General features: G+C 41.8%; 1 protein-coding gene across 1 annotated transcript; it reads left to right on the top strand.

Moving 5' to 3' along the window:
- The first annotated feature begins 76 nt into the window (after nt 1–76).
- Nucleotides 77–25,859, top strand: LOC110532146 (sodium-coupled neutral amino acid transporter 3). The gene is made up of 16 exons (XM_021615789.2): nt 77–260; nt 4,267–4,389; nt 5,616–5,691; nt 5,823–5,938; nt 10,668–10,741; nt 12,763–12,855; nt 13,371–13,452; nt 18,167–18,249; nt 18,497–18,555; nt 20,037–20,162; nt 21,826–21,905; nt 22,129–22,229; nt 22,393–22,517; nt 23,352–23,496; nt 23,729–23,832; nt 24,075–25,859. Exons 2-16 carry the CDS (start codon nt 4,331–4,333, stop codon nt 24,177–24,179), a joined length of 1,428 nt encoding a protein of 475 aa, XP_021471464.1. The 5' UTR covers nt 77–260; nt 4,267–4,330; the 3' UTR covers nt 24,180–25,859.
- The last annotated feature ends 283 nt before the right edge of the window (nt 25,860–26,142 follow it).

Genomic DNA, 26,142 nt, shown 5'->3' with positions numbered 1-26,142 from the left:
CATGTGTGACATCACAAGAAACTTGAGACCATAATTTTGAACAGCCCTCCCTTTTAGTGCTTTTTCCTATACATGTGCTCCCACCCAAACCGTCTCCCTTTCCCCTAAGCAGACACTCTCTGTTCTTTCTTCTTGTCTCTAAACTCAGGCCAATTACAACTGAGAAAAACAACACCTTGGTCAAGAAAACATATATTTTCCTCAGGACACCCTTCACTATCTCTCTGTCTTCATTGAAACTATATTTTCTGCATTAGAAGGTAAGAGAACCCAGTCCTTTTTTCTTCCATATGTATTGCCATGCCACGTGTGTTTCATATGAAGTACTTTACAGGAAGGGTTAAGTACTATGGGAATTTCACTGATCCACATCAGTAAGGTTTGTTGTGAGGTAGTGTTTCTGGAATTTGTCATTATCAGTTGAACTACTTGATTTTCTTGACTTCCACAACATATTGAAGTACTAAAGTCTTATTTTCACTATTCATGATTGGGAATGTTTTCCTGACCAGTTTCATGTGTGGATTTTTGACTGTTTTTGGTTGTCAGCTTTTGCAGCTTTCAAAAGCCCTTTTATTTCTACCAATATGGATTGAGTAGGTGGGTGTCAAATGACTTGTTGGAAGACTGGTCTGAATATGTCCATTTGGAAAGGTTACAGACAGACACTGTGTGATAGGTCGAGTGACCTCATGAGAGTAAGGACACCAACTGACAGGGAATTCAGTGGCCACTGTCTCTTTCTTTGTGTGACTGACACTGTATTCAAACAATTGCTCAGAATAGCAGTTGACTGTTTTGTAATGTGAAACATACAACCCAACACAACAGTGTCTTGGATCTTTGTCTGTAAATGCAAAACCCCCTTGACCGAAACGTCACAGTATGTTTTTAACAATGGATCTATAATAAGCTATATTGTTATAATGGAGAGAGTGTCTACTGGACACTAGGGTCTAATGGAGTGCCTTCGAATATAGTTGTTTGAGCACCGTTTTCTCCTTTGTCTATAAATACAAGAATCAGTTGATCCTACTGAATCATTGGAGACCTTCATTTATAGCTCTTCCTCAAATAGAATTGACAGAATCTCATAGATTGTTTATTTACCCAGTCAATTTTCTTATCCACTAGCCTCGATGTCAAGTGTACAACTACACCTAACTCCAGGACTATTGCTAAAGCATAAAAACCTCTCAATCGGCCAATGGAAAGCAAGAGAAAATATTAAGGTTATTACATAATATGTAATGAATACACCGCTTTATTGCACAGAAAAGAGGGTCAGAGGGTGTTTTATGTGCTGCACTCTGCTGCCATATACTTTCCCTATTTACAGGCACATTTGTTTCCTTCACTCACTCGGAAACTCAGCCTTGGTACAGTATCATATAAATAGCTTAATACTAGATACAGTAACAGAGGGAAGATGCCACCATTGCAATTGGATGAATCAAAAACGACAGAGCTATCTAGATACATTCACACAAGACATAGTCAACATATGAATATGTCCCTCGAGGTTTTTAATTTGTACAAAGAGCCCTCTTATTGTTTCTCAGTTTTATAAAGGCAATGTCTATCCACCTTTCCAAACTAGCGTCACATGGTGGCACGTTTTTGTGGGTCGTCTGTTGGCCGAATGCACGATTCAACAGGCTATATAGGACTTTTTCTTCCCATTACAGATTAGGCTATGTTTTCTGATAGGTCAGTCCATAATAATAATACATAAGATCAGAAATCTAGCTAGTTTTCTTTTTTAGCTAAATCTTAAAACAGACATTTTATCGGAAATGATAGATGGTTTCCAGACCACTCTAATTTTAGACCATTTCATTTTTTACCTGACATCACACATTTGATTTACAATATCGGACATCTTTCTTCACTCAGAGAGGATTTCCTGGCTGTATTGGTTGCCGACCACTATGGCTTCTTAAAATATCCAAAATAAACATCAGAAAAAGACTACATTTCAACGAAAGAGCCCTGCAATGTAAATAATGCATACAAAAATAGATGGTGTGTCTGCGCGCTTGCGTGTCTAGGTTTGTGTGCATGTGTGTGAATGGGTCACCAGTGCATGTATGTGTGTGTTCGTTTGTAGTTGTGGTTATTGGGTGTTGATTTCAACAGAGACATTTTGTGTTGGTGCGAAGTGAGAACCGAGCAGAAAGGCATATTCTGGAGTTTGATTCCCAAAACACAATGCAAGTATGGGCTTGCCCGACAGTTCCCGTTCACTCACAACAAGGTGCCTGTCATAAGAAAAGCATTTGGGTTACGTAAAAAAAATATTTCCAGGGGCTCTTAAAGTATTGGAATAAATGTAGGGAGAGATTTACCAAAGGAGAAAAATCCCACACGTAACGTAGCAATGTCGAAATGTGAAAAGGAAGAGAGACAGAGAAAGGAATGTTGGTGAAATGGTTGTAGGAACAGCAGACCAACACCTACTGTGCTCTAGTCTGCAGGAACTGCAGCTGAACACTACCAGAATTTACGTTTGGGAGTTATTCATTTCCACTGAACTGGTGTGAATTCACATGTGGATTTTCTAAATGCTGTTGGGTATTATTGCTATAGAAACTAGAGTTGGCCCAAAGGGTAGAATTTATGTACAATTTACCCATACCAAAGTACTGTACACTTAGTATGGGTCATCATCAGAAGGCACATTCTGAGGGATCATCCAATGTATTAGGGTATGTAGGGTGCCCTCTACCTGAATCACCTTTGAAAAGCGTGTGATGCATCATGTGATGTCAGAGTGAGTCGAACCGTTATCAAAATCGCATTTGACATAACAAGGCTGAGATCTCCAGCAACTGGTGGGGAGTTGCAGCTGGTAAAAACCTGGACTTGCTCCAAACTGCAACTTGGGAGCCAGTGAGCCACGTATCCATCTCAGGGGTTAGGAAAAATTCTGGCGTGCATATAAATGTGAATTCCAACGTCCCACATCACTTGTGTTATAAAACACACCTCCCTAGGGTCATTGGACTCAGCAGTGAAACACAATTTGTAAGAAGCAGTAATGTTTTCTATGGTAAAGGTCAAAACAGGAAAGCTTACTTTCAAAAGCACTATTCAAGATATTTAGGTTTCACTTTCATGCCGTAATGAAATAGACAGAAGTGTTGTGTGGGGGTAGCAAATAACATTAGTTATGAGTTAATCATAGGACTACATTTTGAAAGTTTTGTTTTCTTTGGCTAGTCAGACCATGTGTTTCTGAATGAAAAGACTATTGTCTGTAAATACAACACACTGAGAACCAAAGTAGCCTAGCTCTAAAATGATCAAATACAACATTGCCTCAGCTGTGAACCAACACAACTCACGAGCCTTGATAAAGGGCCACATGCCTTATCTTCTTGTATAATTATTTTGCCAATGTATCAGAAGGCGATATATAAGCAGCCTCATATGACACTATTTGTTCAGCAAATTGCAATATTTATTGTTTGCCAATTTTGTCTGTACTGACATCAAATCACAGTTGGCACCTCAGTTAGCATAGGGCTGGTATCTTACCCTATGGTAGCCCTGCAGTGGAGGGGGACAAGAGTGAAATCCAAATCGATTAAAAAAGAGACGAATGGCACTCTGGATAAATAAAATCTAGATAAATAACAGTGGACAACAAAGTCTGTGTTCACAACAGAGTCTGTGTTCACAACAAAGTCTGTGATGACAACACAGTGCTTCCAGGTGTTGGTAATGGATACTGTTATTACGTTTGTTAGCCTCTTCTATTGGAAGGAATTCTATTGGAAGGATTTCAAAAGTAGTCAGGCGTCTCATTACTGGCATTGCAACCTGAGCTGTCAAATGAAATGACACATGCAAGGAGAGAGTGGTGCTATAGATTCCACTGGTGGGAAGCAGACATGTGGTCCCATAGTGACAGCAGACACCTTGACAACTCCCACAGTTACCCTCGAGCAGGGCTCTCCAACCGTTTTCCTGGAGAGCTACCGTCCTGTAGGTTTTCGCTCCAACCCTAATTAGCTGGTTGATAAGCTGAATCAGAATAGTTACAACTGGGGTTGGAGTGAAAACCTACTGGAGGGTAGCTCTCCAGGAACAGGGTTGGAGAGCCCAGCCCTAGAGTCTAGGCTTTGCGACGTGCAAATTCCCCAAACCGTTTTCATTGAAGGTCAAACCTGACTGTACATTTTTTTTGTCTATCATCTTGAATGACATGCAAATGATAACTTGCTAATTTATCTAAGGTCAATCCTCTTTGCTTTGTTTCAGATTGGAACTCTAGCCAGTAAAAAAACATCAGTCACCCACCCGTCTTTGTATCAGCTAAAACAATATGGAACTCCAAAAGCTATCGAATGGCCTCCACCATGGCTTTGTCCCTTTCGAAGATGGGTATGTCCTCTTTGACTGCACATATTGCTACCTGGCATGCATGATAATTATCTTTCCCCCAGTTGTGTGCATGATAGTATTTTTTTTGTGCATTTGTGTTTGTTTTCTGACAAAGAAGACTATTACCACCCTATAATTACACAGTGGTCAGTTTATTAGGTACACCACCCATTCATGAAAATGGTTCGCTCCTACAGAGAGTGAGTCTCAGGGCCATGGCTTGCTATATAAAGCAGGCAGACATGCATCAAGGCATTCAGTTACTGTTCGATTGAACATTGGAATGGGTAAAACAAGTGACCTAAGCGACATTGAGCGTGGTATGATTGTCGGTGCCAGACGCGCCGGTTCCAGTATCTCAGAAACAGCTGGCCTCCTGGGCTTTTCACGCGTGAGAGTGTCTAGGGTTTACCAAGAATGGTGCGACAAACAAAAAACATCCAGTCAGCTGCAGTCCTGTGGGTGGAAACAGCTCGTTGATGAGAGGTTGGGGGAGAATCATGCAAGCTCACAAGTGGGCCACAAGCAGGCAAATAACGACGTAGTACAACAGCGGTGTGAGAACGACATCTCGGAACGCACAACTCGTCGGTCCATGTCACGGATGGGCTATTGTAGCAGACGACCACACCGGGTTCCACTCCTATCAGCTAAAAACAAGAAGACGTGGGTCCAGTTGACACACGGTCACCAACACTGGACAATTAAGGAGTGGAAAAACATTGCCTGGTCCTATGAATCCCGTTTCCTGTTGCGTCATGCTGATGACAGAGTCAGGATTTGGCTTAAGCTGCACGAGTCCATGGCTCCACCCTGTCTGGTTTCAACGGTTAGGCTGGTGGTGGTGGTGGAATGGTGTGGAGAATGTTTTCTGGCACACGTTAGGTCCCTTGATATCAATTGAGCAAGGTTTCCATGCCCTGAAGGATTCAGATTGTTCGGGAGACAAAGGGGGGTCCGACCCGTTACTAAATGGGTGTACCTAATAAACTGGCCACTGAGTGTATATTATTTTTATTAACATGCTTTTGTAAATACTAGTTTTTACATTTCACAGTTTTACATTTATGCATTTTAAACATTTAAATGAATACAGTACTTTCATGGACAGCATTTTCAAGCACCCAATGGATTATAATGATGCTTGGCTGATATTGGACATTGATAAAAAGGAGTGTTGTTTAACCTCAGTGATTTCTATTTCCTTGGTTTGATTGACATAATAGCATCCCGCAGGCAGAAGAGGAAGAGGAGATGTTACCACATAAGAGTGATGGGACCAAGAAGCCCCAGTTTACCGATGTGAGTATGAAGAACTATGGCCACAGCTCTGGAGCCGACAGCCATTGTTTTTATGCTGAGATGTCATGTCATGAAATTGTCATTATGAGGAGTTATAACAACTGACATTCATGTATTTGTATCCTTGGCAGTTTGAGGGAAAAACCTCTTTCGGAATGTCCGTCTTTAACCTCAGTAACGCCATCATGGGGAGTGGAATTCTGGGATTGTCATACGCCATGTCAAACACAGGCATTGTTCTCTTTATGTGAGTACAGCAGCACACTCATGTGTGCCATGTCCCTATGTGATTTCCTGAAGTGACAACAGACAACCCACTGGGCAAAGACGTCAATTCAACGATTATTCCACGTTGGTTCAACGTAATTTGTTGAAATGACGTGGGAAACAAAATTGATTCAACCAGTGTGTGCCCAGTGGGAAATTAGTACACACACACTCCAACCAAGTTAAATATTAACTTGCCAGGTCAAAATTTGTGGGGTGGGATTATTTATCTAGTGTGCCTCGATCTGGCTCTGATGCCACAGTGCCAGAACCGGCTGATAACCTAGTACACACTGAAACGGAGACAGGTTAGTGGAGGAGAGGCGGAGGGAGTTTTGGGCCATCTCTGCCTAGGGGATGAAAGCCGACCACTCCCCCGGCCGGCCCTGGCAATAAGACCGCAGAAACCTACCCACATCCCGGTTAACTCTCTCCACCTGCCCATTACTTTCGGGGTGAAACCCTGAGACCCTGAGACCCCCAGACGTTTCATGAACACCCTCCAGATCCTTGATGTGAACTGGGGACCCTGATCAGACACTATATCCTCAGGCACCCCGTAGTGCCATAAGACGTGTGTAAACAGTCTGTAGGGCCGTAGGGAGACCGGGCAAAGGAATGAGACGGCAGGACTTAGAAAACCGATCCACAACAACCAGAATCGTGGTGTTTCCTTGTGACGGAGGGAGATCCGTCACGGAATCCACCGATAGGTGTGACCATGGTCGTTGTGGAACAGGTAGGGGTTGTAATTTCCCTCTGGGCAGGTGTCTAGGTGCCTTTTAATGGGCGCACACCGAGCAGGAGAAAACATACACCCTCACGTCCTTAGCTAAAGAGGGCCACCAGTACTTCCCGCTAAGACAGCGCACTGTCCGACCGATGCCAGAATGACCAGAGGAAGGTGACGTATGAGCCCAACAGATCAATCGATCACGAACATCAGACGGAACGTACTTACGCCCAACTGGACACTGGGTGGGAGTGGGCTCCGCATGTAACGCCCGCTCGATGTCCGCGTTAACCTCCCATACCACTGGAAGTATGGGAGTGGGATCCATGAACCGCTCCTCTGTGTCATACATCCGAGACAGTGCGTCTGCCTTAGCGTTCTGGGAACCAGGTCTGTAGGATAGAGTGTACACAAAACGGGTGAAAAACATGGCCCACCTCGCCTGGCGAGGATTCATTCTCCTCGCCACCCGGATGTACTCCAGATTGTGGTGGTCACTCCAAATGAGAAAAGGGTGTTTAGCCCCCTCAAGCCAATGCCTCCACGCTTTCAGAGCCCCGACAACAGCCAACAGCTCCCGGTCCCCCACATCATAGTTTCTCTCCGCTGGGCTGAGCTTCTTCGAAAAGAACACTAAGGGGCGGAGTTTTCGTGGCGTACCCGAGCGCTGAGACAGCACAGCTCCTATCCCCACCTCTACTATGAACGCTAAGGAGGGATCAGGATGAGCCAACACAGGAGCCGAGGTAAACAGAGCCTTCAAGTGACCAAAAGCCCTGTTCGCCCCAGCTGACCACTGCAGTCGCACCGGTCCCCGCTTCAGCAAAGAGGTAATGGGAGCCGCTACCTGACCAAAGCCCCGGATAACCCTCCGGTAGTAGTTGGCAAACCCTAAGAACCACTGCACCTCCTTTACCGTGGTTGGAGTCGGCCAATTACGCACGGCTGAAATGTGGTCATTCTCCATCTCTACCCCTGACTCGGACAGGAGTTACCCTAGGAAGGAGACAGACTGTTGGAAGAACAGACATTTTTCAGCCTTAACGTACAGGTCATGCTCCAACAGTCGACCAAGCACCTTGCGCACCAGAGACACATGCTCGGCGCATGTAGCGGAGTATATTAGAATGTCATCTATATACACCACCACACCCTGCCCGTGCAGGTCCCTGAAAATCTTGTCTACAAAGGATGGGAAGACGGATGGAGCATTCATCAACCTGTACGGCATGACGAGGTACTCATAGTGCCCAGAGGTGGTACTAAATGCCGTCTTCCACTCATCCCCCTCCCGGATACGCACCAGGTTGTAAGCACACCATGAGATCCAATTTGGTGAAGAAGTGCGCCCCATGCAATGACTCGGTCACACTGGCTATGAGAGGCAGAGGGTAACTATACTTCACTGTGATCTGATTTAAACTATAGTCAATGCATTTAAACTATAGTCAATGCTATAGTCAATGCACGGGCGTAAACCTCCATCCTTCTTCTTCACAAAAAATAAATGCGAGGAGGCAGGTGAAGTGGAAGGCTGAATGTATCCCCGTCCCAGAGATTCGGTGACATATGTTTCCATAGCCTCCTGTGACAGAGGATACATGTGACTCCTGGGAAGTGCTGCGTCTACCAGGAGATTTATAGCACAATCCCCCCGTCGATGGGGTGGTAGTTGAGTTGCCTTCTTTTTACAGAAGGCGAGAGCCAAATCGGCATATTCAGGGGGAATGTGCATGGTGGAGACCTGGTTTGGACTCTCCACCGTAGTTACACCTATGGAAACACCTATACACCTCCCTGAACACTGACGTGACCATCCCTTGAGAGCCCTCTGTTGCCACGAAATAGTGAGGTCATGATGGGCCAACCAGGGAAACCCCAAAACCACAGGAAATGCAGGCGAATCGATCAGGAAGAGACCAATTCTCTCCTCATGACCCTCCTGCGTTATCATACATAGTGGAGCTGTGGTCTCCCTAATCAGACCTGACCCTAAAGGACGACTATCTAAGGAATGTACAGGGAAGGGCACATCAACAATAGGGATCCCTAATCTACGAGCACTTTTTAATTTTTTATTTATTTTACTTGGCAAGTCAGTTAAGAACAAATTCTTATTTTCAATGACGGCCTAGGAACAGTGGGTTAACTGCCTGTTCAGGGGCAGAACAACAGATTTGTACCTTGTCAGCTTGGGGATATGAACTAGAGCAGCACCTCCGAGCTTCATAGGTGTAGGATCGGAGGGGCTTGGGGATGGAATGGAAGGACCCCGATCCGGACGTCCGCATGTGGCCAACAGGTTATCCAGCCGGATGGATAAATCCACCAGCTGGTCGAGGGTAAGGGTGGTGTCCCTGCAGGCCAGCTCCTGACGAACATCCTCACGTAGACTACATCGGTAATGGTCGATCAGGGCCCTCTCATTCCATTCCGCGCTGGCAGCCAGGGTCCTGAAGTCCAGTGTGAATTCCTGTGCGCTCCTCATCCCCTGTCTGAGATGGAACAAGCGTTCCCCCGCCACTCTCCACTCAGGTGGATGATTGAAGACCGCCCGGAGGCGGCGGGTGAAATCCTCATAGTGGACCAACGCTGCGTCTATACTTCCCCATTCAGCGTTGGCCCACTCAAGCGCCTTCCGACAGACAGGAGATATCCCGAGGGAGCCGGATGGACGGTCGCCAGGTAGAGCTCCAACTGGAGCAGGAACGGCAGCCGTCCCATCATATGTGCTCGAGATCGAGAGCCGAATCCCACTGGGTCCAGGTGACGGAGGGGTGGACAGCGGTGTGGGTTGTGGTGTTGGTGGTGGTGTTGGTTGGAGTGAAGTTGATGGGGTTGTGGGAAAACCCCCCCTTTCCCATCTCTCCATGTTGAGCTGCATGCAATCCATGGCTGTGCCAAGATGTTGGAGCATCGCCGCGTGTTGCTGGACACATTCCTCCACTGGTACCGGAGGACTGGGTGCACCTGCTCACCCCATTAAAATGGTGCGTGATTCTGTCAAGTGTCAGTTGTGCAGAGGTGAGGACGGAGTCAGGCGCAGGACACAGAACTGAGTAAAGTAACGTACTTTACTCAGAAAAATAATCAGCCAATAAATCCACGCAGGGATAACAAACCCTAACACAACAGACAAACACAAAACCAGGAAAAATCACGCACAAAACATAATGAGAACCAGAAGGTTAAATAGGGAAAAAATAATAATGTAATGGGAACCAGGTGTGTACAATCAAGACATAACAAATGGAAAAACTAACGTGGATCGGTGGCAGTTAGAAAGCCAGTGACGACGACCGCCGAACGCCGCCCAAACAAGGAGCGGCACCAACTTCGGCGGAAGTTGTGACAGTTTCTTTTTGTCAAAAGGTCACAGATGCAGCTACTCCCAATATGGTTTGATACACACTGTTACTGCATAATGCGTTGCAACAATGTTACCAAAACAGTACAATGGAAAGCTGACAAAAATGTTATGAAAAATTGTAAATATAATATTTTACATTTATGGTCTTTGAATGGTTAAAAAAAACTGTGGAGAAGAGTGGTGTATGTTGGTGTGTCCATATGTAATTTTAATGGTGAGATTTGAGACACATGAGACTTCTAAATCAAATTTCAGGAGTTAAATATAGCTTAGAGTTGGCAGATGAATCATAGCTTGCGTGTGGGCACACCACATATATGGCTCCCAAGCATGCTTTGCTCTTTGGGTTGCTCACATTCATGTCAGGGTCAGGCAGGAGTCAATTTCTTTTTGAATGCTTATGAATAAATAATTTGAGCATTGTCATTATCAAGTTGCTATTACAGGAGGCCAGTTTCTTCTTCCAGTGTTTACTTCGTAGTAAACTGTTTGATTAATCGGTGAAGAGGTTGGCTACTCATTATTTAACATTGGATGAAACCACGTGAAATCAATTATGTTGTTTACCTTTCCAAAATGTCTAAGTCAGTTGTTTGTGCTCCGCAGAATCCTGTTGATATGTATCGCCTGTCTGTCCAGCTACTCGGTTCACCTTCTGCTTAAGAGTGCTGGAGTTGTGGGTGAGTATGTGTCACTAAGGACCAGCCCATGGAATCAAAGACAAATGAGTAGCTGAATCATAGAGTGTATCATAACAAGATGAGAAAAGTAAACTTTCTGTGAACAAACTTTCCCTTCACATCTGGACCATTGAAAAACCTGTTGTTTTACCCCTTCACAGAAATACATAGCTTTTTTTATAGAGAAAACTATAGTAGGGATCCACTGTATGAACCAAGCTGTCTGTAAATTAGTGGTTGTGGGTTTGATTTCCTGCTGGAGTCACATATACTGAAATGTATGCACTATCTGTTGTAAGTTGCTTTAGATAAAAGTGTATCCTTATGACATGACAGATACAGTGCCTTGCGAAAGTATTCGGCCCCCTTGAACTTTGCGACCTTTTGCCACATTTCAGGCTTCAAACATAAAGATATAAAACTGTATTTTTTTGTGAAGAATCAACAACAAGTGGGACACAATCATGAAGTGGAACGACATTTATTGGATATTTCAAACTTTTTTAACAAATCAAAAACTGAAAAATTGGGCGTGCAAAATTATTCAGCCCCCTTAAGTTAATACTTTGTAGCGCCACCTTTTGCTGCGATTACAGCTGTAAGTCGCTTGGGGTATGTCTCTATCAGTTTTGCACATCGAGAGACTGACATTTTTTCCCATTCCTCCTTGCAAAACAGCTCGAGCTCAGTGAGATGGATGGAGAGCATTTGTGAACAGCAGTTTTCAGTTCTTTCCACAGATTCTCGATTGGATTCAGGTCTGGACTTTGACTTGGCCATTCTAACACCTGAATATGTTTATTATTGAACCATTCCATTGTAGATTTTGCTTTATGTTTTGGATCATTGTCTTGTTGGAAGACAAATCTCTGTCCCAGTCTCAGGTCTTTTGCAGACTCCATCAGGTTTTCTTCCAGAATGGTCCTGTATTTGGCTCCATCCATCTTCCCATCAGTTTTAACCATCTTCCCTGTCCCTGCTGAAGAAAAGCAGGCCCAAACCATGATGCTGCCACCACCATGTTTGACAGTGGGTATGGTGTGTTCATGGTGTTGAGCTGTGTTGCTTTTATGCCAAACATAACGTTTTGCATTGTTGCCAAAAAGTTCAATTTTGGTTTCATCTGACCAGATCACCTTCTTCCACATGTTTGGTGTGTCTCCCAGGTGGCTTGTGGCAAACTTTAAACAACACTTTTTATGGATATCTTTAAGAAATGGCTTTCTTCTTGCCACTCTTCCATAAAGGCCAGATTTGTGCAATATACAGATTGTTGTCCTATGGACAGAGTCTCCCACCTCAGCTGTAGATCTCTGCAGTTCATCCAGAGTGATCATGGGCCTCTTGGCTGCATCTCTGATAAGTCTTCTCCTTGTATGAGCTGAAAGTTTAGAGGGACGGCCAGGTCTTGGTAGATTTGCAGTGGTCTGATACTCCTTCCATTTCAATATTATCGCTTGCACAGTGCTCCTTGGGATGTTTAAAGCTTGGGAAATATTTTTGTATCCAAATCCGGCTTTAAACTTCTTCACAACAGTATCTCGGACCTGCCTGGTGTGTTCCTTGTTCTTCATGATGCTCTCTGCGCTTTTAACGGACCTCTGAGACTATCACAGTGCAGGTGCATTTATACGGAGACTTGATTACACACAGGTGGATTGTATTTATCATCATTAGTCATTTAGGTCAACATTGGATCATTCAGAGATCCTCACTGAACTTCTGGAGAGAGTTTGCTGCACTGAAAGTAAAGGGGCTGAATAATGTTGCACGCCCAATTTTTCAGTTTTTGATTTGTTAAAAAAGTTTGAAATATCCAATAAATGTCGTTCCACTTCATGATTGTGTCCCACTTGTTGTTGATTCTTCACAAAAAAATACAGTTTTATATCTTTATGTTTGAAGCCTGAAATGTGGCAAAAGGTCGCAAAGTTCAAGGGGGCCGAATACTTTCGCAAGGCACTGTAGATTCTGTTCCGTTTCTACTCTTTCACAGACTAATGTCTCTTTTGTCTGTTCAGGTATTCGTGCGTATGAACAGCTGGGTTTCCGTGCTTTTGGACACCCAGGAAAAATAGCAGCGGGAGTCATTATAACCTTTCACAACATCGGCGGTAAGTGGCTAGGGGGACCATGGACTCATGCTGCTGACGCCAAATCCGGACACTTCCATTAGCATGACACAACAGGAATCGGGATTCGTCGGATCAGGCAATGTTTTCCCACTCCTTAATTGTCCAGTGTTGGTGATCGTGTGACCACTGGAGCCGCTTCTTCTTGTTTTTGGTATGGTCGTCCAGTGGTGGATAAAAGTACCCAATTGTCATACTTGAGTAAAAGTAAAGATACCTTTAATAGAAAATGTCTGTAGGTGTGAATGGGGTGGTGTACCTAGTACAGTACTTCCACTAACACATAGTATCTGTTTTAAAAAATAACCACAGTGACACATACAAATGCACTCATGGCTTCGTGACACTCATGGATTTCATGGCTCATAAACATTTTAGTGGTTCAGGACAGAACTTTTTCCTCCCAATGTTTGTGTTTTAAACACAGGTAAATGGGCGTTGTATGTCTGTTTTCTTTTGAAAGTTAACAACTCTGAAATATGTTTAATCCCCTCCAGCAATGTCCAGTTACCTCTTCATTGTGAAGTATGAGTTGCCTCTGGTCATTCAAGCCTTCCTGGGCTTGTCATCGAACACTGGGTAAGTGGAGCAGCACATTTCGTTTTTTGTTCAAAAATAATCTTTATTAAAAATGTTCACATTTTACAATTAAGCAATAAGGGCTAAGGGCTGTTCTTAGGCACGACCCGTTGGCCATATACCACAAACCCCCGAGGTGCCTTATTGCTATTATAAACGGGTTACCAACGTAATTAGAGCAGTAAAATAAATGTTTTGTCATACCTGTGGTATATCAGAATATACCACGGCTGTCAGCCAATCAGCATTCAGGGCTTGAACCACCCAGTTTATAATCATAAATAATTCACACAAATACAAATAAACTTTCACATCAATGCATTTGAGTTCATAATTACATAACATGATTTACAGATTTAATAGTATCCATGGAAGTTTTTTGGAGTCCATCGTATTTCTTATTTTTTTATTCAATTTTTATTTGTAAAAAAAGAAATATAAATAGTGTTTGAAAATTATAATTTTTTATAGACTTATAGGCATCTTGTCTTCCAAATTGTACTTTTCACAATGCATTGTCCACAATATTTGTTTAGTAATGTCAATGCATAATATTGTCCACCATACTTCTTTAGTAATGTCATCCATGTGAATATCGAAGACGGACTTGGGATTTATACATAGGCCTACATCATAATTCACATCAGATTCCATATTTCTTTAGTTTTGTAGTATTTCACTAAAAGGTGTTACATTTTCTTCATCATGACAAAACAATTCCACTTTACTACAGCACGCACTGGTAAACGTCGTACTGAAATCAACCAGGCAGGATCGCTGACATTTTCTGACAGTTGTGCACAGAGGACATTTTTTAAGACATTATTTTGCATCTGCATGGAAGCCCATTCCCGCCACCCACATTTTTTTTTATCTGACTACGAGTTATGAGATAGTAAGTCATAATTATGAGATAGTAAGTCATTATTATGAGATACTAAGTCATAATTATGAGATAGTAAGTCATAACTATGAGATAGTAAGTCATTATTATGAGATACAGATGAAGTCGGAAGTTTACATACAGTTTTGGCAAGTCGGTTAGGACATCTACTTTGTGCATGACACAAGTCATTTTTCCAACAATTGTTTACAGACAGATTATTTCACTTATAATTTGCTGCATCACAATTCTAGTGGGTCAGAAGTTTACATGCACTAAGTTCACTGTGCCTTTAAACAGCTTGGAAAATTCCAGATAATTATGTCATGGTTTTAGAAGCTTCTGATAGGCTAATTGACATAATTTGAGTCATTTGGAGGTGTACCTGTGGATGTATGTCAAGGCCTACCTTCAAATGCAGTGCCTCTTGATTTTCCCATTGATGTCAAGCAAAAAGAAATCAGCCAAGACTGCTGAAAAAATTTTTTAGACCTCCACTAGTCTGGTTCATCCTTGGGAGCAATTTCCAAACGCCTGAAGGTACCACGTTCATCTGTACAAACAATAGTACGCATGTATAAACAACATGGGACCACACAGCCATCATACCGCTCAGGAAGGAGACGCGTTCTGTCTCCTAGAGTTGAACGTACTTTGGTGTGAAAAGTCAATCCCAGAACAACAGCCCAAGGACCTTGTGAAGATGCTGGAGGAAACAGGTACAAAACTGTATCCACAGTAAAACAAGTCTTATATCGACAGAACCTGACAGGCCGCTCAGCAAGGAAGAAGTCTCTGCTCCAAAACCACCATGAAAAAGCCAGACTACAGTTTGCAACTGCACATGGGGACAAAGATTGTACATTTAGGAGCAATGTCCTCTGGTCTGATGAAACAAAAATAGAACTGTTTGGGCATAATGACCATCGTTATGTTTGGAGGAAAAAGTGGGATGCTTGCAAGCTGAAGAACACCATCCCAGCTGTGAAGCACGCAGGAGGGACTGGTGCACTTCCCAAAATAGATGGCATCATGAGGTAGGAAAATGATGTGGACATATTGAAGCAACACCTCAAGACATCAGTCAGAAAGTTAAAGCTTGGTCGCAAATGGGTCTTCCAAATGGACAATGACCCCAAGCATGCTTCCAAAGTTGTGGCAAAATGGCTTAAGGACAACAAAGTCAAGGTATTGGAGTGGCCATCACAAAGCCCTGACCTCAATCCTATAGAAAATGTATGGGCAGAACTGAAAAAGTGTGTGCGAGCAAGGAGGCCTACAAACCTGACTCAGTTACACCAGCTCTGCCAGGAGGAATGAGCCAAAACTCACCCAACTTATTGTGGGAAGCTTGTGGAAGGCTACCCGAAACGTTTGACCCAAGTTAAACAATTTAAAGGCAATGCTACAAAATACTAATTGAGTGTATGTAAACTTCTGACCTACTGGGAATGTGATGAAAGAAATAAAAGCTGAAATAAATGATTCTCTCTACTATTATTCTGACATTTCACATTCTTAAAATAAAGTGGTGATCCTAACTGACCTAAAACAGGGAATTTTTACTAGGATTAAATGTCAGGAATTATGAAAAACTGAGTTTAAATGTCTTTGGTGAATGTGTATGTAAACGTCCGACTTCACCTGTATGCAAGTCATAACAATGAGATAGTAAGTCATTATTATGAGAGAGTAAGTCATTATTATGGACATCGAATAGTCCTGCAGGATAATCTGGGATTCAAACATTAATGGCATTATCATTAAAGCATTATCCCCACACTTTATTTGGTAAACAGCTGAGAAATGGGGCAGGAGAAATGTAACTACTCTCAAATACATAGATGTAAGGACTCTCTCATATGGATTTTGACTTCATGGACTGACCATCCGTGAGATCCAAATGATATTTTTAACAATGTTTTGAAGCTATACAGTGTTTGTTTACAATTACATGAAATGAAGTAAAACAAGCTTATATTTTGGATTCTGATGGAGTAAGACCATTGCTCATGAGGCATTTCTAAATTGCATTCTTCAAGAATCAATGTCTATATATAAGTCCAAAAAATGGATGTACCAATCCCAAATTGCCCCTTTAATGGATTGAATTGAATGAATGAATGAATTAAATCTGATGTCAACCAGATATCATCAAACAGGCACCAACTCACATCAAAAAAATGATTAAATCCATAATATAGAACACCACAAACTCGCTCTGTCTCTCTCACACACACTTTCACACGCACATGTGATTCATGTGATACAGATTTCCTAAACGTGTTTCATAATAATGACTGAGTAACTCAATCGTCCTCTTCTCTCTCTTCTCTTCCTCTTCTAATTACCCGGGGGTAATTAGAGTCGGACTCACTCGCGTCCTCAAAGGACTTCCTCACTCTCTCTGTGGCTGAATTTGGAGGATTGGATACTCTCGTCGACACCTTCCTCGGAGATCTGGTCGCCTTCACTCTTAGATTCAGCTCCCTCGGCTTCTCTCTCATTCACTGGCACCTGTCTCTCAGCTGCGCTCGGACCTGTTGAGCGATGGAACTCGTTGTCGGGGTCGATGCCTCTGTCTCTGTCTCCTCTTCTGGCTCTTCCTCTGGGCTGGATTGTGGATCAACCCTCACTTTGTAGGCATAAGACTGGGGACACAGTCATGGCCTTGTTTTACACACAGAGTGCACTTGCTTGTAGACTCACATACCCTGGATTTGTGTCTAAGATCTCCACATCTCCAACACTTCACCTCTGGACATTCCTTGCCCTGATGGTCTAGCCCCTGGCAGATGTAACAATGAGGGGCCTGTCCAGGGCAGGAGATCTTCCTCTTGTATGGGCCTAGGGAGATTGAGTTACGGATTGTTATCAAATGCCCACTTGTTGTTTCGCGCACTTTGTACTTGGGTACTCCATATCATATCCCAACTTTATCCACGGGTTTCAAAGAAGTACCTGTTTAGAAACATTTCGACGTTGTGATCTGGAACTCTGCCCGTCCGGAACTTTCAAAGACCATCTTGACGTCCAGCTCTTTCCACTTTGCGGCTGCCTCTTGGGCTGACTGGACTTCTAGAAAGAAACGTAATGGGGGTTGTTCCTCAAAATTTCTCCTGTTCGGCAGCGCAATGATATAGTAAATATTGAGATCTAATGTTTCAAATGAGGTGACAGTACAGAATGTCACCTTTTATTTGAGGGTATTTTCATAGATATCTGTTTTACTGTTTAGAAATGAAAGCACTTTATGTATCTAGTCTGAAGGTGTCATAAGTATTTGGACAAAGTCACTTATATACTTATATGTGTACTGGTATTAAAGTAGTCAAAAGTTTAGCATTTGATCCCATGTTCCTAGCACACAATGACTACATCAATTGTGTATTGTTTTGGTTGTGTTTCAGATCATGTTGTGTCCAATATAAATTAATGGAAAAGAATGTATTGTGTCATTTTTGAGTCACTTTTATTGTAAATAAGAATGTAATATATTTCTGAACACTTCTACATTAATGTGGATGCTACCATGATTACGGATAATCTTGAATGAATCGTGAATAATGATGAGTGAGAAAGTTACAGAGGCATAAATATTACCCCCCCCCCCCCCCCCCCCCCCCCCCCCAAAAAAAATGCGGACCTCCCCTGTTATTGGTAATGGTGAGAGGTTAGTAAAAGCCCATCTATTTCTCCCTTAGACTAAATCAATTGTCCCTAAACAGTATGTTTTCTACATAGTCTACATTGCATGACTTAATGAAACTAGAAGTAACTAACTTTTGTGTCTGGCTGTGTTTTTTATTTTTATTCTATTTTTTAAACTAGAGAGTGGTTCCTGAACGGGAATTACCTCATCCTCATCGTCAGTGTGTGCATCATCCTTCCACTTGCCCTGATGAGACAATTGGGTATGTGACTGATCTCATCATGAACTTCGACCTTTCATAATGGCTGCTAATGACCTTTATGTCTGTCAGTCATTCAATCAACACCTCTTGATTCATATATTCATAAAACAAAACATTTGGATGTGTATCTGTTTAGGACATGTTTTAGGTCAGGAGCAGACGTGTTCTGGAAACCAAACATTGTCAGCTGGTCTGTGGGATGGTTGTTGTTTTTGTTGTAGTAACAATCCTCGACTGCATCTTGCAGGGTATTTGGGTTACACCAGTGGCTTCTCCCTCACCTGCATGGTCTTCTTCCTTTCCTCGGTGAGTGACTTTTTGATGACATCTGACGACAGATGTCATTATTGTATTATTATATTACACTATATATTATACCAACAATTATACATTTCAATGCTATACTAATACTGCATGTGCTTTTCACCATTTTGGGAAATTAAATTCCTCCTGGTGATTGGCTGTTTTAGTGATTATTTACCCTTGTTAATGTGCTAGATGTGCTCATAGCTTTTGTTTTCACAGCTTATCATAGGACATGACTAGCGATAATTTATGAGGAGATATTTTTATCTTGTGCCACTCTACCTCACATGACATTTCATGTGAGCTCCTGTTTCCTATACTCACTGCCAGCCAGGCATTGTTGTTGAAATTTGCTAACAACATGGATACAGGTGCAGGATCTTAATTTGAGCCAGTTTGCTACTGCAGGAAAATACTGCACCATCAGGAAATGTGAAGTATCACGTGGATTATAAGTGAATGAACATTTTTGGGGGGAGTTGATACATTTTTCATAAGGGAAAATCTAAAAAAAAAATCTGAAATTTCAAACTGGAAATTACAAATGTCAGTAGCCTTTTTAAAGTTTTACATATCCTGCATTGCAAATTGAGATCCTGCATCTGTACGTTAACCTTCTGAAATAGGTCATTATCTAATTATGTTGACATACAAGTAAAAAGGGGGGCAAAATTATAAATGAAACATATTCGTCCCAATAATTATTTAGATATTGTTAAATGTAAAATCTATAGCTCAACAATTTTTGATACTATTCATGTAATGACTAGTCAGGGAGGAAAAAGGTGTAGATTCACACGAAGAGCACGGTAGGTGTTTATTTCACCTTTGCAGAATACAGGAATCATGGTCATAAACAGGCAGGCAATGGTCATACACAGGCAGGTGAATCAAAACTAGGACAGAAGGCTATAACCGGTTCTCACAAACGAGCTAGGAAAAGGCTTAGTAGAGTTAATATGAACAATACCTCACAAAGGCACAAACAGGATGAACTGAACTAAATAAGGAGCTGATGAGACCAGGTGAGTAACTCACACAGGTGAAATCAATGAACAAAAATGAAAGACAGGGCTATGTTGAAGAACACAAAGAAACAGGGCTACGTTCAAGAAAACAACGAAACAGAACACAAGGTTGACTAAGAATATAAATACAGAACCTTACAACTCAAGGTTGCTTGAATAATTGAGCACAATCCTAGATTACACTATTGTGCATGTTGCTGATGCAGTTCTGGGCATTAACAAGATACTTTTTAAAATGCCTTGCTGCAGAAAGGTACATTAATAATGTAACAAATTCTATCGTTGAACTTGATCAATTAGCAGAAGGAGGAATGAGGCTTGGGACAGGAATTCACAAATTAAGCAGAGATACAGTATGTCATCATGGTTGTCAGCGATAGAGGGTCAAGCTGTTCCGCTAACTCTGACAGCTCAGCTTCTTTCTTTCTTTCTTTCTCCCTCTCTATCTCAAAGGTCATATACAAGAAGTTCAACATCCCCTGCCCCCTGGTGCCATATGGCAGAAATCACACAACAATCATCAACACCACCGTGGAAGAGGGACAGTGCGAAGGCAGAATGTTCACCATCAACCAGGAGGTTAGGAAATGAAGTGTTTATGGCACAGCTACACAAAAATCAGTTCAAATATAATTTTTTGTGTTTATTCCATATCACCTCTGCTCTTAGGTGCTTACTGTGTTAAGACCACATAAGGTTAGGAGCTATTTGCAGTTGGAGCAGAGGTCATTCAATATTATAATGACATGGTGTCATGTTACTGCCGGGCAGGGCAGGGCCTGGTAGGTTACTTTCTAGATGTAATCCATTACAGTTACTTGTTACCTGTCCAAAATTGTAATCAGTAATGTAACTTTTGGATTACCCAAACTTGGTAACGTAATCTGATTACATTCAGTTACTTTTAGATTACTTTCCCCTTTAGAAGAAGTCAAAAATGTATGTTACCAATTCAATTATATTTATTTCAGGATAAATCAATCTTAAAGTTTACATAGCTGGCCATATATGGATGTTCAATTTTACTTTATGGGTTTATTATGTAGGCTTCTTCTAACCCATCACTTTCTACTACATATAATACAATACAATTATATATTTACATTAAAAATCAAAGTCTATCAGAATTTTTGTCATTCCAATAAATGTTATACCCCTTGATCGTCAAGAATAGGACTTGGAAATATAGATTAGCCAAATGGTTTTATCTAAGCATGACCCCAAAACTAAGGACTTATTAGCCAGCCCCACTCTGTTGTTTAGGATTTTGTTGTTATGGAGGACTGATTGGGCTCATTGATTCGAGTTGAAAAATAAATGCTGGAATGGCATGCTTTGAGCACTACTGAAAAGTGCTAATTACATGTGAAAAATTAATGCCATATGCTGCATTTGCTATAGGCCTATTGTTTACCTTTTTGTTGGTGACAATTCGTTTGATATCTTGATAATATGCAGCTGTTTAAATGGCAAATCCACAGATGAAACAATAACAAAACGGTCGCCCCGCCTCTGTTTTGGTAAAAAGCTGAGGGATGGGCCTGGAGAAATGTAACCGCTCTCAGATTAATAGACAGAGCTATGAATACAAGGACTGACCATCCATGACATCAACATTATTGTTTTAGCCATGTTATGAGGCTATACAGTGTTTGTTTACATATACAATGTTTTACAAACATTGGAGTAATACAAGCTTATATTTTGGGTTCTCATGGAGTGTGACAGTTGAACTAAAGCTCATGAGGAATTTATAAGTTATATTCTTCAAGAATCAATGGATATATATACAGTACCAGACAAAAGTTTGGACACATCTACTCATTGAAGGGATTTTCTTTATTTTTACTATTTTCTATATTGTAGAATAATAGTGAAGACATCAAAACTATGAAATAACACTCTTGGCATTCTCTAATTGAGAAAACAGAGAAGTGTCAAAGATTTTTTTCCGCATACATCCTTTCTGAATTTAAAAGTAATCCTTGAAGTAATCATCTAGTTTTTCAAAAGTATCTGTAATCGGATTACAATAATCTTGCTGGTAACGTAACGTATTACAGTTACTATTTTTTGGCAATCCATTTCTCCCCAACCCTGCTGCCGGGACAAGTGCTTGTCCATGTGTTTTGAGGCGGAGCAGAACCCAGTGTGGCACAATTATCCACACAGTCTAGTGAGTTTCCTCAAACACTCCTCATGCGACGCCTCTAATTTTAGTTACCCTTTATATGGTTTTCAGACGGCGTATACCATCCCCATCTTAGCGTTCGCCTTTGTTTGTCACCCCGAGGTGCTTCCCATCTACACTGAACTGAAAAAGTAAGTCGATAAAACTCCCAATTAGCTCCCTTCATAAACACCATAGCATGTCGGGATGACAGCCTTTATCTTTCTTTACTGATACTCATTTGCAGTACAATACCTATTATACCTGTTGGCTTTTGATTAAATCAAGGGTCAATTGTTGATGTAATAAATGTAACATCATTACTGTACCTCATTAATTGAAGAAAAAAAAACCCTGCTTTCTTTTCCACCAAAGTGCGACCAAGAGGCGCATGCAGGGTATTGCTAATGTGTCCATCATGGGCATGTTCGTCATGTACCTCCTCACCGCCATTTTTGGTTACCTCACCTTCTACGGTAAGACCAGGGCTTCAAGAGGGCTTTAGTTGTATACAATCTACAGAAGAAAAATAATGATTTTAGTATTTCAAATGATACTCAATTTGTGTGTGTGCATGTGTGCATGCGTGTTTGTGTGCGTGCGTGCGTGTATGCGTGTTGCGTATATATGTTTATGTAGTGAACACAGAATCTGAGCTCCTGCACACCTACAGCAAAGTGGACCCTCTGGACACACTTATCCTGTGTGTGCGTGTGGCCGTACTGGTGGCAGTCACCCTTACTGTCCCTGTGGTTCTCTTCCCTGTAAGAGCCTCCTCTCATAAGCTCTAATTACATATTCAAATGACTGTATTTCTAAGGACACTTCAAGTGGTTTTCATTTCAAACATTGTTTCCATTTTAAAACCGACATAGCCTTGATATACAGGTAACTGCCAAAATAAAGGAAACACCAACATACATTGTCTTAATAGGGTCTTGGGCCACCACGAGCCGCCAGAACAGATTCAATGCGCCTTGGCATAGATTCAACAACTGTCTGCAACTCTATTGCATGAGAAATTCCATAATTTGGTGTTTTGTTGATGGTGGTGGAAAACACAGTCTCAGGCGCCGCTCCAGAATCTTCCATAAGTGTTCAATTGGATTGAGATCTGGTGACTGACACGCACGCACACACGCACGCACACACACACACACACACACACACACACACACACACACACACACACACACACACACACACACACACACACACACACACACACACACACACACTCTCTCCCTATGGTTACCAAAATAATGGGCAACTAGGCATGAACATGACCCTAAGCATGATAGGTTAATATGTTAATATGCTTAATTAACTCAGGAACCACACCTGTGTGAAAGCACCTGCTTTTAGTAAAATTTGTATCCTTCATTTACTCAGTTTCCTTTATTTTGGCAGTTACTTTTATATCCATTTCCCTCTAAATGTTAACTTACTGTGTCACACAGAATAGCTGATGCCGGATTGTACATTCTACATTCTGTTAATTTAGATTGACTTCACACATACCTCTTAACTTGACAGCCATATTTCAAGTTTCACCCTAGACACTCCTCTGAGTCTTCTCTGTTGTGTATGGTTTCCAGATTCGCAGAGCCATTCTCCAGCTCCTGTTCCCAGCGAAACCCTTCCACTGGGCACGCCACATCACCATCGCCCTGTGTCTCCTCTTCGTGGTCAACGTGCTCGTCATCCTTGTGCCCAACATCCGAGACATCTTTGGCATCATTGGTGACTTATATATTCATGAATATAGACTACTACAGTTATTGCCGTCCAGCCTCCGATGCTCATTCTCCCCACACCCACAAACCAACCAGACACACTGTACCATGTTTCATCATCATCATCCTTATTAACACTATGGGAAGGAAGACCTTCATATTGACATTATATATTACAAATGCCTCATACAAGAAGTACTTGCCAGTGGAACAACTCATTGTCTCCTTTATCTGTCCAGGGGCCACCACTGCACCTAGCCTGATCTTCATTCTCCCAGGGTTATTCTACATCCGCATTGTTCCCACTGAACAAGAACCAATGAAGTCTAGACCAAAGATCACAGTAGGTCTTCACATCATTCATACATTTTCCTTCCATTGTCTAGACACGTTTGTTAAAACTCTACACAATCCCCAGGTTTTGGCACCAGATAGCATGACCCTTTCGCTACAGTTTGGAGTGGGTGGGTGGTATCACAATGGGTGCTAGTAAAAACATCCTAAACCCGGGTTTGGGTGGAGATTTTTAACAACATGAATGACTTTAAGGCGAATTCCAACAACTCTTTCTCTGGCTGGTTTCAGGCTGCCTGTTTCACAGCCATGGGCTTCATCTTCATGTCTATGAGCCTGACATTCATCATCATCGACTGGACGACCGGAGAGAAACGAGCTGGAGGTGGCCATTAGAGCACATCCGTTGACGATAAGGGTCCAAATGCCACACAGCAGCACGCCCTGTCGCCGTGCCACTTCGCAATCCCGTCTGGATTGTGAGAAGGATAAAACACCATCTAAAGGCTGGACCCACATGATCATGAGTCTTACCATACCACCCCGATGGTAAGACCATTTCCCCATCAATTCAAATCAAATGGACATGCTACACTTCAATGGAGGCGAGTCTTTGAGGAACCCAGTGATGTCACTTTCTTTGTGGTAGGAGTTCTAGGCAGTGTCAGAGGAGCTGACGAGGGTGTTGCCTGTAGAAACCCCTAAACCACTACTTGCTGCCTGTGTCAAAAGCCATTCAAAAAAGTGACAGAGATAGAGGGGAGGGGTTCATTTTCTCTATGCAAGGGGACTTGATCTCTTGAACAGTCAGTCCTCAGCTACCCAACTGCCAAACAATTCACCCCAGGTTCGTTTCTCGATCAAATATCGGCTGTGGTTTAATCAACCAGGTTTAAGGAGAAGAGAAGAAAATGTTCTTCTAAAAGGGATTTACTTTTATGACATTACCCTGTCTGTGAACCCCTAGATTTGGTTGCTGAACGTCATTTCAGCAATATTTGTTGAGGTAATTGACCGAGATGTGGGACTGGTAGTGTCCAGTTTTTTCCTCAGAAGCTGCAGACCATTATAAACCAAATGAGCCAAGAATGATAAATTAAACACTTTTCTGTATGGTTTACCTATTTATATTTTATCATGTTGCTTCATGCCAAATAATGTATTGACTCAAATGTTCCAGTTATCATGGAGCAACCCGTTTTTTTCTGTATCTCTATTAGAATGAGAAAGATATAGTTCATATTTTTAGCTATCTCATTTCATCCTTCTGTCGAGTCACTCTTCGAGATATTGCAAGTTTGGCCTTGAAATCTGTTGGACACGGTGTCTTCAATTTGGTATCCCATCAAGTCTTCACCACAATATTCAGAACAATGAAATTACACATTTCAAAACACATGAGCATGGTGAACAAAACAACTGTGAACCCAAAATACTTTGTACAGTATAATTATCATACGTTCGTTCTCCTTTTGTGAAAAAAGTTTTATGCTGGTGTTATGCAAATAGGGAATCCGCAATAATGTCTCTGTATATTTGACATCCAAAAAAGCAATGAGGCAATAATGAAGAAGCGAGTGCCATACAAACTGAATGATGACATTCAGCTGTGTCTTATTTGACATGTACAGTCTGTGCAGATTTTCAGTCCATGTCCCTGCTTATAATGATTTGTACAGTGGAGACTGAGGTAAAACTATTGAATAAGGTCAAATATTGACATAGAAGCAATAGATAATGTGGAGCAAGAGGATCTCGGAGCCCATTTGGGTGGCTGAATGCTTGTTTAGGAAGGACAAGGCTGAGTGTCTTGGAGACATCGTTCCAAAAAGGTGATAGCTTTTTGTAATGTCACCAGCCTAAGCACATTTTGTGTTTGACATGGCACCATTGTCAATTATATTCTATTTTCAATAAAGACGAGTGGTTGTCAGTATTTATTGAGACGTCTTTACTGTCATCTGCATGCTCTATGTCTTTTGCTTTTCACAACATTCATAAATGATTGACAAATTAAATTGTAATTCTCCTTCAGCATGCAGACAATAATAATTAAAGAGGAACTCCAACCACAATCAAGCTTTTAAAGTTAGATTATTGGTTATAGACATGCAGATTGGTTTTGGTCCTAAGATTTACTGGTCAGTAAAACCAACGTTTAGAACTAGGCAGAAAGGAAGTGAGGAGCTAAATTATATTGATTCCTCATAAAGAACATGAGTGACATCATTCACACTAGATAATAGTGGCACATATTTACAGTGCCTTTTCACATTTTGTTGTGTTACAACCTGAATTTAAAATGGATTAAATAAAACATTGTTGTTACTGGCCTCCACACAATACTCCATAATGTCAA

The sequence above is a fragment of the Oncorhynchus mykiss genome, chromosome 9 (assembly GCF_013265735.2).
Source record: "Oncorhynchus mykiss isolate Arlee chromosome 9, USDA_OmykA_1.1, whole genome shotgun sequence".
Lineage (NCBI taxonomy): Eukaryota > Metazoa > Chordata > Actinopteri > Salmoniformes > Salmonidae > Oncorhynchus > Oncorhynchus mykiss.
Note: the sequence above shows the minus strand (reverse complement) of the source record. Positions and strands in the feature narration are given on the sequence as shown.

Excerpts from the sequence above, each read along its gene's own strand:
- LOC110532146 (XM_021615789.2), top strand. The coding sequence starts at position 4,331 with ATGGAACTCCAAAAGCTATCGAATGGCCTCCACCATGGCTTTGTCCCT. Across the intron at positions 18,556-20,036 it reads TGGTCTTCTTCCTTTCCTCG|GTCATATACAAGAAGTTCAA; the intron begins GTGAGTGACTTT and ends TCTATCTCAAAG. Across the intron at positions 22,230-22,392 it reads TGGTTACCTCACCTTCTACG|TGAACACAGAATCTGAGCTC; the intron begins GTAAGACCAGGG and ends ATGTTTATGTAG.